We start from the raw sequence: 17,373 nt of genomic DNA, 5'->3' as shown, positions 1-17,373 counted from the left end.
ATGCAATAAACACGGAGTGTTTGCAGTGTTAAATCATGTTCCCAAAGGGAGTAGTTTGTATAACAAGATAAAATTATCACATTATAATAACTAAATATGCATCAGTCTAAAGCATGCTTCAATTAATCATCAAAAGTTTGCACCGCCTCTTTAGGTCTTAATTAAGCAGAATGTTTGGTTGTTTTTTTTCCTTTCAAACCAGTGTGAAGAAGCTGCAGAAAATTGTTCCTCTTAAACCCAATGAGCAGCAGTTTACACTAATCGATCTTATATGGAGCCATAATTTGGAGAGGTGGGGGGAAGAGAAGGAAGGCAATGAGTACAGTTGAATAAATCCATCATGTACAGCTCTGTCCCTTGATCTAAGCAAACCAGCGTGACCTACAGTGTTTAGCAGGATGATCCTAAAATCCCCACTACTCTGGACTTAAATCCTGATCAGTTACTAACTTTTAGGCTGCAACATTCTACTAATACCATTTTGAACTAACTGATATGTATTTTCAATTTTAACTCCAGTTTCAAGAATTTGGGTGAAACTAAATGCAGCTAAGGCTCTAATCCTGCAGATTATGATGATCCATGGGCAGGATGGATCCTCCAAAACCTTACTTTCCACATTTTCTTGCAAGAAATTCAAGTGGGAGATACTCAACTCTTCTGGGAAGAAGAAAATACCACTCCTGAAGGTGCCCAACCACAGTACTGAAGAAGTCCTGCTGTGCAGAAGGAAGACCACAAGGGCACAGGGTTTGGGACTGAGATCTCAAAGGGTACATCCCCTGGACTGAGTGAGCCTGTGTGAAACCTGTACCTTGGCTGTGGTTGTACCTGTGATCTGATACAGAAAATATTTTGGCACCCCATCACTCCTTGGTGTCTCCCCACCACCCATCTCTTCCTGGCATGAGTTTCCTTCCACCACAGCTGTCAGAAGCCATGTCTCCCCACTACCGCTTTCTTCTGTTTTCCTCTCTTTTTTCTCTTTGCTGTGTCCCATCCCCTCACACAGGCAGTTTGGATCCCAGGGTTTTTTTGGGGGGAACTAGAATAGCCCTTTTACCCCATGAAGGGAACTGCACTCAATCCACTGGCATACCTCTTTAAATATTTTAGCTGCTTTCACTACTACTTTCTAATGAAAAGCTGCAAAACTTCCTTTTTAAAGACATTAGATCTTAACTTGACTCTAGCATCTGCAGCATTAACAAGAAGGGCTCACTCTGTCCACTGGGACCTACCAGGATTTCAGAATGTTTAATTCTGAGTAACCCTCCTGCCACCCCTGAAACCCCAGCTTGCCACTGAAGAAAACCAAGTAGCATGTATTCAGATTTTTCACCCCAAAGCAGTTCCTGAGGCTGATGATCCCGAGCAAGAGAAGAAGCACCATTCAGTCATTTTTCTTACATCCAAGATGCTTTATCTGATTAATCTCAAAGTAAAAAATGAACAAATAAAACTCCCGAGACATTGCTGCAGATCCCCTTGTGATAGCACTTATTAAGTGCTGATCCTCTAAATGGGGGGGGGGGGGGGGGGTGGTGGTGACAAACTTAAGGTACAAAAAGTACCTTGGAAAAAGTAATTACAAGAGGAAGATAAAAAAATAGGGCTGATAATAGAAAGCTTGCTGCAACCATCGCTAAGGAAATACCTCAGGGGCTCTACAATGCGTTTCCTTTTAAGGACCAGTCTCTTGAAGTTCACTACTCTGCCAATAAAGCAAAGTGTCCCAGCTCCTTTTAAAAAATCATTTTGGGGAACCACGGCTTGCCTGCATTTTCTATGCATGAGTTGAGGCACATTCTCATGCATAGTTCAGTAAGGACTGAATGCACAACACAAATAAAAGCTGGCATTTAGGCAGGTTTTAAACATGCAAACAAAAAAGCACCTATTTCAGCTAATAGGGGGGGAACTCCCTGTGTATTTTGAATATATGCTATTAAAGCACATACGTGGACTTTGTGATTTTCTTTTTAGCACAAAGGAAACACTTGGCCCTCCGCAGAGAGCAAAAGACATCAACAGTGGGCTAGATGGGGCAGGCATCCTGGCAACCATTGGCATTTTAAAACCCAGGCACTAATAACCCTATGATCAGTGTAAATTAGATGATGTTTCAAACTGAAAACAAGAGAAAGAATTTGAAGAGTAGTGACTATAGGATTTGTTGCGGTGGTCTTTATTAGAGAGCTAAACCTGCAGTTAAAGAAATTGTAAAGCTGTTCAGCAACCGGACTAAGATTCAGGAAATACTGAAGCAGGATCCAGAGCGTAGTAAAATGAAAGTTTCCTCAATATATAGACTTAATTAGATCTGATAATATGGTCTTTATTTAAGGAAAACTGCCACTGGGTTCTGCCTGGAATCAGACTTCTTGGTAATGCATAGAACCAATTCCTTGGTGAATTTAGACAGATGATCTTGGAATTCATTTTTACTGCCCTGCTAATTACCATTTAAAGCATCTTTTATGCTTCCAGATTCCTCCAATACAATTTAAATATCGAGAGAGGTTACAGCAGGCAATTCCAGAGTGTTCATAGGGCAGGGACTCTGCTTAATCCCACGTGTTGCACCAAGTTACTCATGTGCACTTACATTTACAAAAAAAATCCCATAAACTTTTATTCTGAAGTTATGTTAAGCTATAACACAGAAAATCACTTGTTCCTATCTATAAAATACCTAATTACTCACTTCAATATTTGAATATGATATTTCCTTGCCAACTTAGGTCACAGGCCTATTTTACAAGGTAGTCAGCACTGGAAATGCCTGTGCTCCTCCTTTAAGACCTTTTGCCTCACCGGATACTGTTCCTCCAGCCCATTCCGCCTTCACTTTCATGTGTTTCTGATAACTTTTGGTACAACCCCAATCATTTTCATTTGGAAATCACTGAACCAAACGTTACGTAGAGACACTGATCTGCAGGTTGGAGGATTTAAATCCCCCTTCCTTTCCCAAATGTACTTATTATCTTGTGAAAACCCTAGGAGGGAGCATTATTCTTCCCTTGTACTTCTTCCCCCTGTGGAAAGCTCAGTCAACTGCACGATATCATCCTCTCTGCATCCCCTTCCACCGTGTCCCCTGACAGTGACCTCGCCTCGCAGCACAGCATGGCAGGGAGCTGGTTCTTGTTCGGGATGCTTAGAACAGCAGGCGTGCTCTGTGCATCACTTGTACACAGAAGGAGGCAGGAAAAGGACGGGTTTTGCTGACACCCGCGCTCAAAGGCTAGACCAAACTGCAGTTGTACCCCCCCTACCAAGGCACCGCCATGGGGATCACAAGAGAAAGTAAACCAAAGAGCACTCTTAAAAAAAATGGGGAAACTGAGACACTGTAGCCTCCAGTGGGTGCCAGGGGAAGGAGGCAGCATGTTCTCACCTGCATTGAAAGAATTTTTTGCATTCTTCTTTGCCTAGTCTTGATTTTAGCCCTCCTTCATCCCATGTAACAACAGCCGTCCAAACTTGTCTGAATAGAAGGGCAGAGTCACCCTAAATGCCCTCTCAGATTTACTCTATCACTAGGGTAGTAACAGTCAGGATGTTTGCATGCTGCATACTACGGCCATATACCCTGCACAGCTCTGGCGGGATTTTTATTTCGAGCTCATTCCTGGCTATTGCACTTCTGTTTCTTGCTATTTCTATGTCATTTTTTAATTGGAAAGATTAATTTCTTTACATTGTTGTGTAGAAAATAAGTATCTTCTAGCATCAAGCAGAACTAATCTTAGTATCAATTTATTGCAATGGGCTGTACTTGAGGCTAACCCTGAAATCACTCAGAATCTGCTGCCGGCACTAAATGTAGCTACCAGCCTGCTGGGCAAGAAGGACGGTTATCAGACACAAGGAGACTGTCACACCAACCCTCCGGAGGCTGCATTGACTTCTTATTTGCTTCCAGATGCAGATCAGATGGCTGATGTTGACTGATAAAGTCCCGTTTGATTTGGGCACTGCCTGAGTGTGGTCTATCTGCCTGGTGGTACAGATTAGCAGAATGCTCTTGCAAACAGTCTCCAGATCTGAGTAACTGGCATCCTTCTTGTTGGGGCTTCCCGTGACTGGATTTAGTATCCTCCACTGACATGCCATAACCTGAGTCTGTAGACGGTCAGTGCACCACGTAAAGCCCATGCATTTAACTCAGCCTATTTCGGATGTAATTCTGGGGTACAGCAAGGACAGAATGCCTTTATCAGACCTGTTTATATTTGTTCAGTTAGCAGTCTAATGTTTTCCAGGATTGTATAAGCAAATTTTTACCTAATATTTCATTTGACTAAAACAGAAAGCTGAACAGCTTGGAGATAAAATTTCAGTCAAACTGCTCAAAATTAATCAGTTTTCAAAAGAAAAAAAACCACTTGACTGTAAAATAAGCATGAGGGGAAAAAAGCTAATTTTGTTAACTGTTCAAGGTTTTAGCCTGTTCATACAAAATATGAATGCAGCTAGGACACTGTTCAAAATTTTCCAGCACGCTCAAGGAAGACCTAATTTGCTGAAATCTTCAATGACTGCTTCCTAGACCTAGTTCAGGATCAGTACTCCTTCCTCCTCCTTCTTGAGCTGGTAGCTGCTTCTGATACCAAGAATCATATCCGCCTCCCTGGAAATCCTCTTTCCCTTGGCTTCCTGACTCTGTCTTCCCCCAGTGTTTTTTGTACCTCTGCAATTGCTCCATCAGTGCACATTGCAGCGTATCCTTCCTATTTCTCCCTTCAGGCTTCTGTGAGCATTCCCCGTCCTCTGCTCTTTCTCTTCTCCCTCATATCTGTATAGAATCTTATCTGCAAAAATTATTCAACTAATAATTCACAGTGACTGTTTCTTGGATCTGCTTATCCTCTCCAGACCATTGCTCTCCTGTCCAAATGAATACCTCAGCCTGTCTCTCTGACACTTCTTTAGTGGTGCTGACCCTTCAGTTCAAGATCAATACGGCAAGAATTAAAGTCTTAATAATTTCTCCCTGAGTGCTCACTCCATATTATTTGCTCAATAACAGTGGACTGCACCATCATCTTTCCTGTCCTTCAGGTTCATGATTTAGATATCATTTTCATCTGTGGGCACTCTCTTTTGAGCTATATTTAAATCTTGTAGATTTTTCTCCTGTACAATATCTAAAAGCTTTCCCCATCCATCTACAAAGTCTGGACTCATCCCGATTCTCAGCATCTCACTCACTACAGTGCATCACCACCTGGTTTTCTCTCTGGCCTGTAACGTAACCTTGTCCTACGCGCGTCCACTCAAAGTGTGCTGCAAAGATCCCTTTTTGCCCAGCATTTTAACCTTGAAGCTTTCTCTTGGACTCTTTCTGCCTCTCCCTCCTGTCCCCTTTCTTCATTTATTAACTCGAACAAATGTGAGCTGCCTCTGTTCTTGTGGCAGGTGAGCCACAGCCTGCCTCTCCCCCATATTGAAAATGTTGACTTTCAGCTTTAGCAATTAATGATGTGAGTCTTTTTCATTTGCCTGCTCAACTCCAAGAAGCACCTTTGTGCTGTTTCCAAATTCGTCCCCTGTGCTTGTGAGGGGCTCCGAGAAAACATCCCCAGAGTTACTCTTGTCTGGCTTTGTATCACTCTGAAGTTTTCTGCTTTGATGTAGTGCCCACAAAACGGTGTCAAAGTGCAGTGCCAAGACCACTGCCTCGCACGCTGGCTCTCCTGGCTCCTTTGTACTCCCTTTTCTACTTGTATTCACCAGTTGTTTCTTGCCAGGCTCTTTGGGGTGATCATGACTAGGGCACCTACGCCCTAAGATAAAACAAAACAATTACTACCGATGCTTATTGCAAATCCCACAAAGGCTGTGGTTCTCCTCCCCCTCTGGTCCTCCCAAACTTTGCTCTCTAAAACAAAGGTGAGATAAATATGCTCATCTGCTCAGAAGTCATGGTAATCTAGTGCTCATTACTGATCATGGGATAAAGTCAGAGGAGGCAGAGATTATGCATTCATATCCCCTATGCAATTAAAACAATGATATTCATTACGAATTAATAAATTAAAAACCTGAAGTTGAAAAATACTTATGAAAAGCCTTCTCTGCACATTACTCTTAGTGGTACATTTGAACACGGGATCACACGTGGTAGGTGGACGGGCAAAGAACAGAAGGCAGTTGACTTGGCCAAGGTTCCCCTGTGTCCACTTAACTACTGGTGCAGTAATTTGTTTTTCTACTTCATAGTTCCATCTCCTCCTGCTTGTTTGATGTCATAAAAATCCAGCAACTGTGGCAGTTTGCACAATGCATGTTATAGCCTTGTGTTCGCGTACTACAAATTCAGCATTCTGGATTCATTCATGACTCAGATTGGAGGAGAAAATAGCTTGGGATGGCACAAGCCCTTGATTAAAGCTTTAGGGCCAAATCAACAACAGCTGAGGATCCAGCCCATATGGCCCGAGATCTTTAGCTGTGTAAAGGCTGCAGGAATGGGCCCAAATAGCTTTGGTAATTAGCAAATATCATATAAAATAGATGAAAAGTCTTTGGCAGGGAATGAATATTGAGCAACATTTGAAAATTATTCATAGCATATTAGCATACTTCTTTAGAGATAAAACTCAATACCATAAAAATAATTTGGGAGGGGCAACTGTAGTCTATCTCATGACTGTCAACAGGCAAACACCTTCTTGGACCAATCGGTATTTTACAGTTACCTTTAGTCACTGCAGCGAAGGGCAGAGGTGACCATCTAACATCTGGGACCTGACCCTACAAGCTGTTCTGCCTCTGCAGAAGCGTCCTCACACCTGGTGGGGACTCTTTAGCCAAGCTGCCTCCCTGTGTGTGGAGAGCTCCCATTCTTGGGTAGGTATTGCAGGTCACCCCGTATCCCTCAGTGCCTCGGTCACCCAAGAGCACCCAGAATGACACCCAGGGACGTCCATGGAAGCAGGACTGAGCCTGCTCCTATCTAAATACACCAATTACTGCGCCTTGTACAGCAGTAAACAATAACACAGCAATTAATCACCCTGGTGTAGCTGTAAGAGTTACTTTCACAGATTATGGTAAGCAGCATGCCATGTGGAATAAATCATTTTTCATGCAAACTCTGAGAAATGGCATGTTATAAAATCACTCCTGATAAAAATCTAATGAAAATGTAAAACATCCCAGTGCAGTCTCCCGGGTAGAGTCAAGATCATATTAAACCCTCAAGAGACAACGGTCAGGGATTTCAATGAGAATCAAGAGACAGTTTTCCCAGGATGAGCTTGTTAACCTGATATAAATACATGATATTGATTTGATGGCTTTGTCTCTTTCACTGTTTCCTTCGTGGAGCCTATTTTTAATTTAATCATCTTCTATTAATTTATTTAAAGTCTTTATTCATCAGAACAAAATCTTTTTTCTTCTAAAAGCAGATGTTGTTGAAGTGCTGAGAGTATAATCCAGCATGCAGTGTCACAAGCAGCACAAGTCTGTTATTGCATCTGCAGAAGTTTTTCAGGAATACTAACAAATAAAGTCACTCCTACTCCGTTTTCAAGTTCCCTGTGACTGGTTTTTAAACATTTTGAAATCAGCCCTCTTACTAAAACGTCATGATCTAGAAACCTAAGGACGTGTCAATGACAGTAACCATTTTTAAATGTTCATTAGGATTTACCTGCTGGTGGCTTTATGAAAGGTGGTGGAATTAATGGGACAATAATAGGTACATTCCCGTGATCCTTCGACCCTGCTGGTGAGTCTGAAAGTCCATTTCCTGTGGCAAGCCCTGGGTAGCTTGGGTTTATATTGTACGGTGAAATAACACTGTCCTCAGGTAATTTTGGTTTTGGCAAAGAATTTTCTGTAAAACACAAAGAACACATTGTACAGTATGACAAATATATTTCTTAAATGACCCTACATACTTTCACCAATCTGTTCATTAAATTACTTACCCTAATACAAGAAGAGTGCACAAACCCCCCCAGATACTTTCTCTTTCAAAAAATGGATACTTTCCAGTATTCTTCAGAAATGCTCCATTTTTTAAAATCAAACGCACACCTTTTTTTTTTTTTTCCCCCCAAAAGGTGGGATTATTTTGTCATGCATATCCTTAGCACACCTGATTTAATCAATGACACCCTATTCCTGTCCTTTAGTTCTACTGTTTGCATGGTGGTCACACTCAGTGTACTGTGACTTCACCAATGCAAGAAGCATAAACTGAAAAATAAAAGAATTACTAATTCTCTATCGATAATATGAGTAGTAGTAATGGAAAGGATTTAAAGAAAGGAACAGAATATTGAAAATACAGCAAAGTATGCATGAAATGATAAAAGTTATTATTCTAATTCTTTAATCCCAAATCACCTCAGGATTCTTATTTGTAGGAATGTCTCTAATGCACCTCAGTTAACTATGGGGCAGGACTTAATTCTTATTATTCCTTCTCCTCCTATCTCTCAGAAAAAGTAATACACTTTTTTCCCTCCCATAGACTGCATACACCAAAAATTTCTACCTGTCACAAGTATTGAACATCTTTGTTTGGTAAATAAAACATATGATTTGTATCATGTGTCTATGAAAAAAACGTACGTCACAAATTTCATCAGGCATAGACCAGAGCCACAAATCACTCAATAAAAGATCTATCTATTAAGACATAAATAAATGAATCACAATACTACACAGGAACAAGTTTCTTCAAAAGTGGCTTAATGACATTGCACTTTCAACGAAAAATAAATATTGATCACCAATGTCACTATAGAACTAACAAGCTGCAAACATTCAATTTTAACACAATTGGGTTGTTTAACCTTACCTCTAATTTTTGCACCTTTTTTCTAGCCATCTCTCCTTCAGAACTGGTGTCTCTGGTATCAGCACTCATTGCAGCACTCACTGAATACAGTGCTGCTGCTGGCCATCAGAAAGAACACCCAAACACTGCTGGCCACAAACACAGTGACAAGTGGCAGTCCAAGGGCATAAAAGCTGCCGCAATTTCCTCTCTTTACCTCACCTTTGAGGAACTTTTGTTGGATAAGTCAAGACGCAGCAATTTCCTACTCTTCTCTTCACTCTGATGCCAAGTCCCTATCCATCCCCTGTGACTGAGGAGTCAGAAGGCAGCAACTGAACGGCTGAACAAACAGATGGATCCCATCCTTCACATTTTGAATCACGACGATCCAGCATTGTCCTAAACAAATTCCATCCCTGGAGAACTTATACAGCACATGCAGAAGACAGTAGAGCACTAACATGGATGAGGAACCTTTTGTGAACATTCATGCTCGTTCCTAGTCGTGTTGTGAATATTCCAGCTCAAAGTCTTCCAGCATTTTAAAAAGCCATAGGCCAAAAAGCCTTAGTTTTGAAAGCAAAAGAGCTCCTTAAAGCCACACTGCTAAGAAAGTGCTCCCTCTTTTTTCCAGTTGTGAGCAGTTTATTGGTAGCACAGTGTCCTGGTTTCAGGTGATAGAGTTAATTTTCTTCCTAGTAGCTGGTATAGTGCTGTGTTTTGGGTTCAGTATGAGAAGAATGTTGATAACACACTGATGTTTTCAGTTGTTGCTAAGTAATGTTTATACTAAGTCAAGGATTTTTCAGCTTCTCCTGCCCAGCCAGCAAGAAGGCTGGAGGGGCACAAGAAGTTGGGAGGGGACACAGCCAGGGCAGCTGACCCAAACTGGCCAAGGGGGTATTCCATACCATAAGGTGTCGTGCCCAGTATAAAAATTGGCGGGAGTTGAGCAGGCAGGGATCGCTGCTCGGGAACTAACTGGGCATCAGTCAGTGAGTGGTGAGCAATTGTGTTGTGCATCACTTGTTTTGTATACTCCAATCCTATTATTTTTATTATTATTATTATCATTTTAGTATTGTTGTTACTATCATTATTAGTTTCTTCCTTTCTGTTCTATTAAACTGTTCTTATCTCAACCCATGAGTTTTACTTTTTTTCCCTAATTCTCTCCTCCATCCCACTGGGGGGGGAGTGAGTGAGCGGCTGCGTGGTGCTTAGTTGCTGGCTGGGGACAAACCATGACACACAGGTACATGACTTTCAACCGACTCACAAAAGGTATTATTTGTGAAGATATATTAGTAAGTGCCTACTAACAGCAATTTTTTAAAGTGATTTTCCTCGTACCCTACTGGCTTCCTGATACTAGAAGGCACTCTCCAATACTTTTATGTAAACCAACCACGAAGGAAGCAGCAGAACACACTTCCCAATCCACGCCAATTCAGACAGGTTAGGATATTAATCCTTCTTTGCATGAACACAGAAACATGAAGTCTTATTACCTTTGAGAACAGAAATGTGCTGGCGGCTTTCCCCATCTGCTGAGTAGTTCCTGAATTCAATATCTTCTCCATCTTTCAATTCAACCTTATCATAACCATACCAGCCAAGGAGCTCATTCATAGTGTTTTCTGCAAAGTTCTGAAAGAGAAAAATTACCTACTTATTTATGTAATCAATAAGCACTTGGAAGGAAGGGAGGACTGCATAAATCGAACTGTATCTGTGCTACACGAGGAAGTGTCAGGTTTGGCCCACCTCCTCAAAGACTAATGTTCGTTTCATAAGTCAAGTGCATAAAGTGTAATGCATTTAAATCTCCAACTGGCACATGTAATTATGACAGAGACTCATACGTCTGTAATTTAAAGAAAATGAAAAGGAGAGTTATTTATGACTTTTGCTCTGGCATTCAATGTCAGAAATATTTTAACATACATTCGTCACACAAACTTGTCTGTGTTGCCATAAAATATTTAAGACTGCAGCAAGAGAATAACAGAAAACCAGCAGTTAATCAATCTTACTGCGCTACAGTCTTTTCAGCTGGAGCAGGTCACTGACACAATTACAGTTCCTTGAGGTGCCCATGAACCAAATCAAATAAAATCACAGTGAAGACATTTTTCCTCAGAGTTATAAGCCTTTGCATAGTCAAACCACTTAAAAACCCTTCACCATGAAAGCATTTTACTATAATGTTTCATGCAAACATCTCTTATATGTGTTTAAGAAAACCTTTCTCAGTTTTGCCATATTTATTTTCAAACCGATTTCCAAGCAGCCGTGTGGTTACATTTTATGTTTGTATGGAAATGCAAAATATGGAACATGACTGTCATAACTCTCAAATTCTATTAAAAACACGTCCTCCAGGTCACGTGGCAAAAATATTTCTGTAGAAAACGCTCATTACTGGGCCAGGAGATTTAGTGGAGTAAGTTAAGAAATCCACAGGCAGGCAACAAAGCTTTCTGAAACCAAATAGTGCCATGGAGCTCTACAGCTTACGGATTTAGGAAACTACCAAAGGAAACCAGCTAATGAATTATTGCGACGGCAAAGATCAGTTTAAAACAGTATGACAACTATAAAATGAAACAAAAAAGCCACACACAAAGCCTTTCTATTTGGTCTCCACATTTTTTTATTATCACTCCTTTAAAACAAATTCCAAACTTCATTTCTTGTAAGATCTTGACATCTAAAATAATGCTCCTGATAAGCACCATCTCCCGGGACTCTGGCTACCAGTGAAGGAATAAGGAGAATACAACACCAATTCAAAACAAATAGTACGTGTCAAATTTGCAGGTTGCTAGATTTTGTCTAGTAACTTCTGTAGCTTAATTTTTGAGTGGGAGCAAGTCTAATGATAGAACACAGCAATTCTCCAGTCATTTAAATAAATAAATAAAATTAATCAGATGATAATTGCTTCCGAATTCAAAGCTACAGCAGGCACTCTGCCCCAGAACGTCAGAGCGCTACACTGCTCCTGGCTCATTCATCACACCAGATTGCATAGGTGTTCCTGTCACTCAAGGAGTGCTGTAAAGCAGCTATAAGCAATAAACACAAGCAATTTGTACTCTTCCAGGAGTATCATTTGTGCAATTGTGCTACAAACACACATTTCAGGAAAAGAAAAACCAAAACAAAAAACCACAGCAGACCCCTGGCTAGAGCATCAATTTCCTTTTGTTTTTTCCCCCTTTCATTTTCACTTGACCTCCTGCTGGAAGTCTCGATTCCGTGGCTGTCCTGTGCAGCCCCAAATTGCTGGAAAACACTGCATCGTTCCACCTCTACCTCTAGTGTCAGCGTTATAAGTACAACAGCCCATTACGTCTGAACTACGTCACTACTACAGTTTGCAACGAGTACAATGCAGTGTAATGTGGCTAACACCCACACTCATTTCTAAAATATATATTTAAACTCTGCTTTGAATGACGCAGCGTTCTAAGTGTTTTAAATACTAGCAAAAATGGGAAATTTTTCTAAAGTGTTTGTTTGTTTGTTCTTTAGCTTCTTAGAAAACTTCTCTCTTAGTGCTGGAAGTCCCAGTGCACCAACCCTGTCTCTAACCCATGGAAATCCAACAACGAAATGACCAGGAGATGGGGAGTGAAACCTCGCCACTGCAGCTCACCCAGAATGACCTGAAGGGGTCCATGGAGGCCCAAAGGCAAGCTCTGCCAGCTTCCTTTGCTTTGCTAAATTTCAGCTATGGAGATGCAGCTCTAGAGACTAATCTAGCAAGGTGGAGACCAATTGACAAAGTCTTCCTGACTTAAACCCCATGCAACCAAATTAATTGAGTAGCTCTAAATTTGCCTCCTGTGGATGCTTTGTGTTTTATTTGCACTGTTGATCAACTCAGGCAATGAGTAATTTCTAATTACTTGTCAAGGAATATGTAAGCAAGGCTGTATATATGTTTATTTTTTCCTGAAAATTCGTACATGTATATGTCTCTTCAGAATCTAGTCAACGTGATGGCTGGGTTTGTAATGGTACAAAGTTGAAGCACCTTTCAAGTCTCATTTTTACTATCCACGATGAGTGATGCACAAAAATGAACACTTACAATGACAAAAAATACATTTGATTTTGAAATTACCCTTCCTAGAGACTTGACTCAAAAAAAAAAAAAAAAATCACTGAGGTCTTTCCTACTAACTTCAGTGAGAGTACAATGAGGTTGCATATTAGCAGTAACAAAAGTAAGCACCTTTTTAACACTGTGATTTCTCAACAAGGATGCTTGGATAAACAGACAATTAAGCTATTTTCCTTCATAATTTATCTCACCTATTACAAGGGTGCTGATCACTCTTAATACTATTCTCTCAGTGGCTAACGGCCAGGGCTTCATTACACAGCACTTTACACACAGCAAACCAAGAGGATCATCCCATCCTTAGCAAGCTGGTAGTCAAAGCTGAGAAATGTTTTCTTCCACACTAACTCTCTCGCATAGATGGGCATCCACAGAACTACGACATCACCTTCCCTCAGCCTCCTGACTCCAATACCCATTTGCAGTGATGTCTAACATACTGTCAGTCAAGATGATGGTCACACAGGTCATGTCCTTGCTGAAGCTGCTGCCCTGAAGCTGACCACTATTATTCACTGTTTCCATGTATTCTCCCTTCTTCCATTTCAATGGTAGGCCCAATCTACGTGTATTCAAGATATGGTAACAAGATGGGATTTGTAAAGACCAGTGTGGTGGCAATAGTCAAAACACAAACAATGAGATGAGACAATTTTTCTCTGTGTGAATGCAGGGGGTGAGGGGGGGAGGAGGAGGGTAAGAAGCAAAAAAGCCCAGTTCTTGATGAAGTTAAGGAAAAGAAGCAAGCCAATTAATACACAACCTGTCCATGCAGAGCAGAATCTCACTGAAAGATGTACAAGCTTCAAAGGCTTAGCGAAAGGAAGGGCAGTGATTGTAACAACAGTGCTGGAGAAAAGCAAGACTGTGGGACCCAAGGTTGGAGCAGGAGAGCGGAAGAAGCAGTGATGAAGCAGGCAAGATAGGAACGAGCTGAGCTGAGAGGTGATGGACCTGCCGAAGCCCAGGGAGAAGGAGATGTGAAGACAAGTGTGGATGACCAAACGGAGGATGTGCAAGAAGCTGCAATACCAAGCTTTTGCAGGAGCAGGACAGCAGAGGCACTGAGCTAGTCCATGCCTACTTTCAGACTCATTCCCCAAAAGGTTGTGGAAGGTCTGCCAGGTGGAGGCTGCCACCCCAACCCCGCAGCCCTGCCAGAGGGCTGGGATGATGTGAAAGACCAGCGCACCAGGGAGAACCTTGCCCATCACCAATAAAATCCCAAGTCAGCAATCATACTGCTAAGCTGGGACCCTTGAGCCCAGAGCAAATCCCACTGAACCCCAAGGGAGCCCTGCAGGGGTCCGTGGATTTCATTGCTAAAATACAGCACAGAAGCTAACTTCGCCCTGCCGGGGAGGCAACGCTCAATCCCCTGCGGGGAAACCGAGAGACCGAGCCCTGGTGCCGCTCACAGCACGGGCCAGCGTCAGAGCCGAGAAGCCAAGCACAGAAATCCTGCCCCGCGTCCTTCTATGCTCACACCGCCACACCACGCTCAGCCTCTTGTGCATTGCACCGAGCAGCCAGGCTCCCGAGGCTGCAGTGGAAACAGCGATAACCTCTTCAGCTGCCAGCGCACCCAGGCAGTCAGTTAACATCCCACCGGAGCCAAATCTCTTGCGCTCCTCGAGCTGACAGCACAGCATCGCAGCTGCCTAACTGCCAGGGCATTCACCACGGCTGCAGCACAACCAGCTCGTCCCTGCCAAAGAAACTGGCCCAAAAACGCTCCAGCGGCCCCAGTCACACAACATCACCAAAGCCCTCCCTTCCAAATAGATGGCAATTCTTTTTTTGCCCCCTGCTAAGTCCCAAACCACTTATCACCACTGCGGGGCAATGTGTAATTTGCATGTTTTAACTGTACAATTTCTCTATTCTTGTACTATACAGAAATATCCTCCCTCCTGGAAGAGCCAGGATAACTAACTAACTATTATGCTCGTTGGTATTTTGACTTGAATTTGCTTCCTATTCACGGGAAAGATGAAGAAAAGTGTATCGACTTGCCAGACTGTGGTTTCTCTCCTTTGTGAGACTGACTTATACGCTAGGCAGTAAAAATATAATCACATTTATTCCTGCTTTAGGATTCATTTCATCGTAACAGTACACCTACAGCTTGATTTTTTACATTGCAATGCATCATTTTCCCAAATCTTCGCTAATTAATACATTCTGAAGCTAAGCCACGCTTCTCTTTCCATCATAGACCTCTTGCCTTCCCTTCTCTATGAACCTTATTCACAGGGGGCAAGGCCTGGCTTCACCGAGTGAGGCCTGGCAAACACGGAGGCAGGAAACGCAGGGGAGAATGAGTCTGTCAGACTCATTTTCTTCTAGGTTTTACTGTGAATGTTTATTTCAGATCTGGGAGGAAGCGCAGTGGCTCCATTCCATTTCCTTGCCTGCATAACCCACTCGGTGCAGAGCCCCACAAATCCACTTTTCACTTTTCACTGCACCGAGGAAATAAAAATGTTTCTATAGTCACAATACGAACTTGGATAATTTTTTTTACCGGCCCTCACTTTCTTTGCTTATTTGTGTTGTCGCCATATTGAATTTTATGGTTAGACCTTTACGCTATCAGAAAGCAAAATTTCTTGATGCTTTCATTTCTTTTGTCCTCCCACGTACACGTTTGGTCCTGTAATACCCGCTTTGTTTGGGGAAGCACCATTTCTGCGGTGCACAGGCATGCGAGGCTCCCTGTGCAGACAACACAACTCCTTTTTTCAGCCATCCCACAAAACTCCTTCCACGCAGACTCCGCAAAACACCCCCCCCACCTCGGTCTCCTGAAATAGTACAATTGATAAAGTCTGCCTGCTTTTCCACTTTCCCAAAGACATTTTTTGCTTTTCAGGAGAGAAGGGAGGAGTTTTCCTTGGAATCTTCGGAGCGCTCCGAGCGATCTGGCTCGCTCCAGGCGCAGCGCTGCTACGCCTGCTCCACCGCTTTCCTCCTTCTGACAGTAGTACTTTTAAATGCCAAATGGGGAATATTAAAACACTAAACTGAAAGATCTTCTGATGAGTTTACTATTAAACTATAACAGATGGGGCTGTCTTAAGCTCTAGGCATCAGGAACGAAGCCCAATTTTAGATACAAATTAGTTATTGAGAATATTTATAGATGGTAAACTCCTTGGGCACATGGAGCAGCCCTGTGAAATTACAGCGCAAATTAATTGCTCGCCTTTCAACTGACAGACAGACACAGATACATTGTCTTGTTTGTTCAGGAGAACTTCCAGTGCAATCCAGTACTGGATGTAACTTCATTTCCCAACACTGCGGAGCACCTAGCTGTTCCTCCTGAGCAGCACTGCTGCCTGGCAGCAGGATGGCAAAAGGGAATAAGCTGAGGAGAGATGGATGGGGAAGCCACCACCGTGCCTTGACAAGTGCCTTCACCAATTAAACTGTAAAAAATATTTAGGTCTTAAAATAGTACTGGGTTCCCTGATTACGACAGCTTTGGATCTGTTGGGTGTTCTGTTATTCACCAGCGAGTGAGAAATGGCACTGAACTGAATTTCAGAATAACTATCTGCTCTTCCTCCAAAGCGTGAGGTGAACAATGCTACCTCTGGAAGAAAAAATGGAAAGTATCATCTGAAGGAGGAAGGGGGACAAAAGAAAAAAGTAACTAGAAAAAAGACAGAGAGGCTGTGAAGGTCACAGCGAAACGAAACAGTTCCTCCTGAATGTATTTTTTCATTGAAATGTAATATCAGAAAACTGTGCAGAGTCATGTACTTTTTGCACACAACATTGTATCAAATTAAAATTTGTTATAACTATCATGTACATTAGGTTAGCCATAACAAAAATGTAACTTAATATCTGTCACAAGGAAAGAGCAAGCAACCTGAATATCCATCCAGTCAAGTTAAAACCGAGCTGTGACACTACTGTTGGAAGACACCAGACCAAGCAGTTAGGTGGTGTGATCCTTCTTGAGTAAATATCTGACCGTATCAAACAGCAAATCTTGAGGGAAGTCTCCGTGATGAGGTAATTTTATTGCTCATTCATAGTGCCCGGCATTTGCTGTACTTAAAATAGACACTTGTACCAATGGCCTTTTCATTATCTGAAGGGGGAAAAAAAAAAAAAAAAAATCACATATACACCAGTCCTTTTTCTTTCTGCTAGCAAAGGGAGGCAATTTGATCCAACGTGGGCTGAAACCTGAGTAGGTCACTGTACACCATGATAAAATTCCCTAATCCCTGAGCCAAATTTCCCTGAGGGGGCCCTCCTACTTCTCCTTCACTTTCCAAGCTGACTTTTCCATTCCCTCTCTTGTCTTTTCCTCCCCTTCATCTCTTTCATTTCCCCTACCTTAAAGCCTTGATATCTGATCTGCTGCTGATACTCAGGTTACAGTTTTTACAGCTTAGGCTGTCTATTG

The 17,373-nt window shown here is 42.1% G+C and overlaps 1 protein-coding gene across 3 annotated transcripts in view; it reads right to left on the bottom strand.

Annotated features, from left to right (window-relative positions):
• The window catches only part of SOBP (sine oculis binding protein homolog), a 119,248-nt gene that overhangs the window by 98,894 nt on the left and 2,981 nt on the right, over positions 1-17,373 (bottom strand). For all 3 annotated transcript variants that reach the window (XM_069804981.1, XM_069804983.1, XM_069804982.1), the window contains exons 2-3: positions 10,321-10,459; positions 7,670-7,855 (exon numbers count right to left, since the gene is read on the bottom strand). In XM_069804981.1, coding sequence (XP_069661082.1) covers positions 7,670-7,855; positions 10,321-10,459 — 325 coding nt within the window. The remainder of the gene's footprint in view (positions 1-7,669; positions 7,856-10,320; positions 10,460-17,373) is intronic.

Source organism: Haliaeetus albicilla, chromosome 17 (assembly GCF_947461875.1).
Source record: "Haliaeetus albicilla chromosome 17, bHalAlb1.1, whole genome shotgun sequence".
NCBI lineage: Eukaryota > Metazoa > Chordata > Aves > Accipitriformes > Accipitridae > Haliaeetus > Haliaeetus albicilla.
The sequence above is the reverse complement of the archived record's forward strand: the minus strand, read 5'-3'. Positions and strand labels throughout refer to the sequence as shown.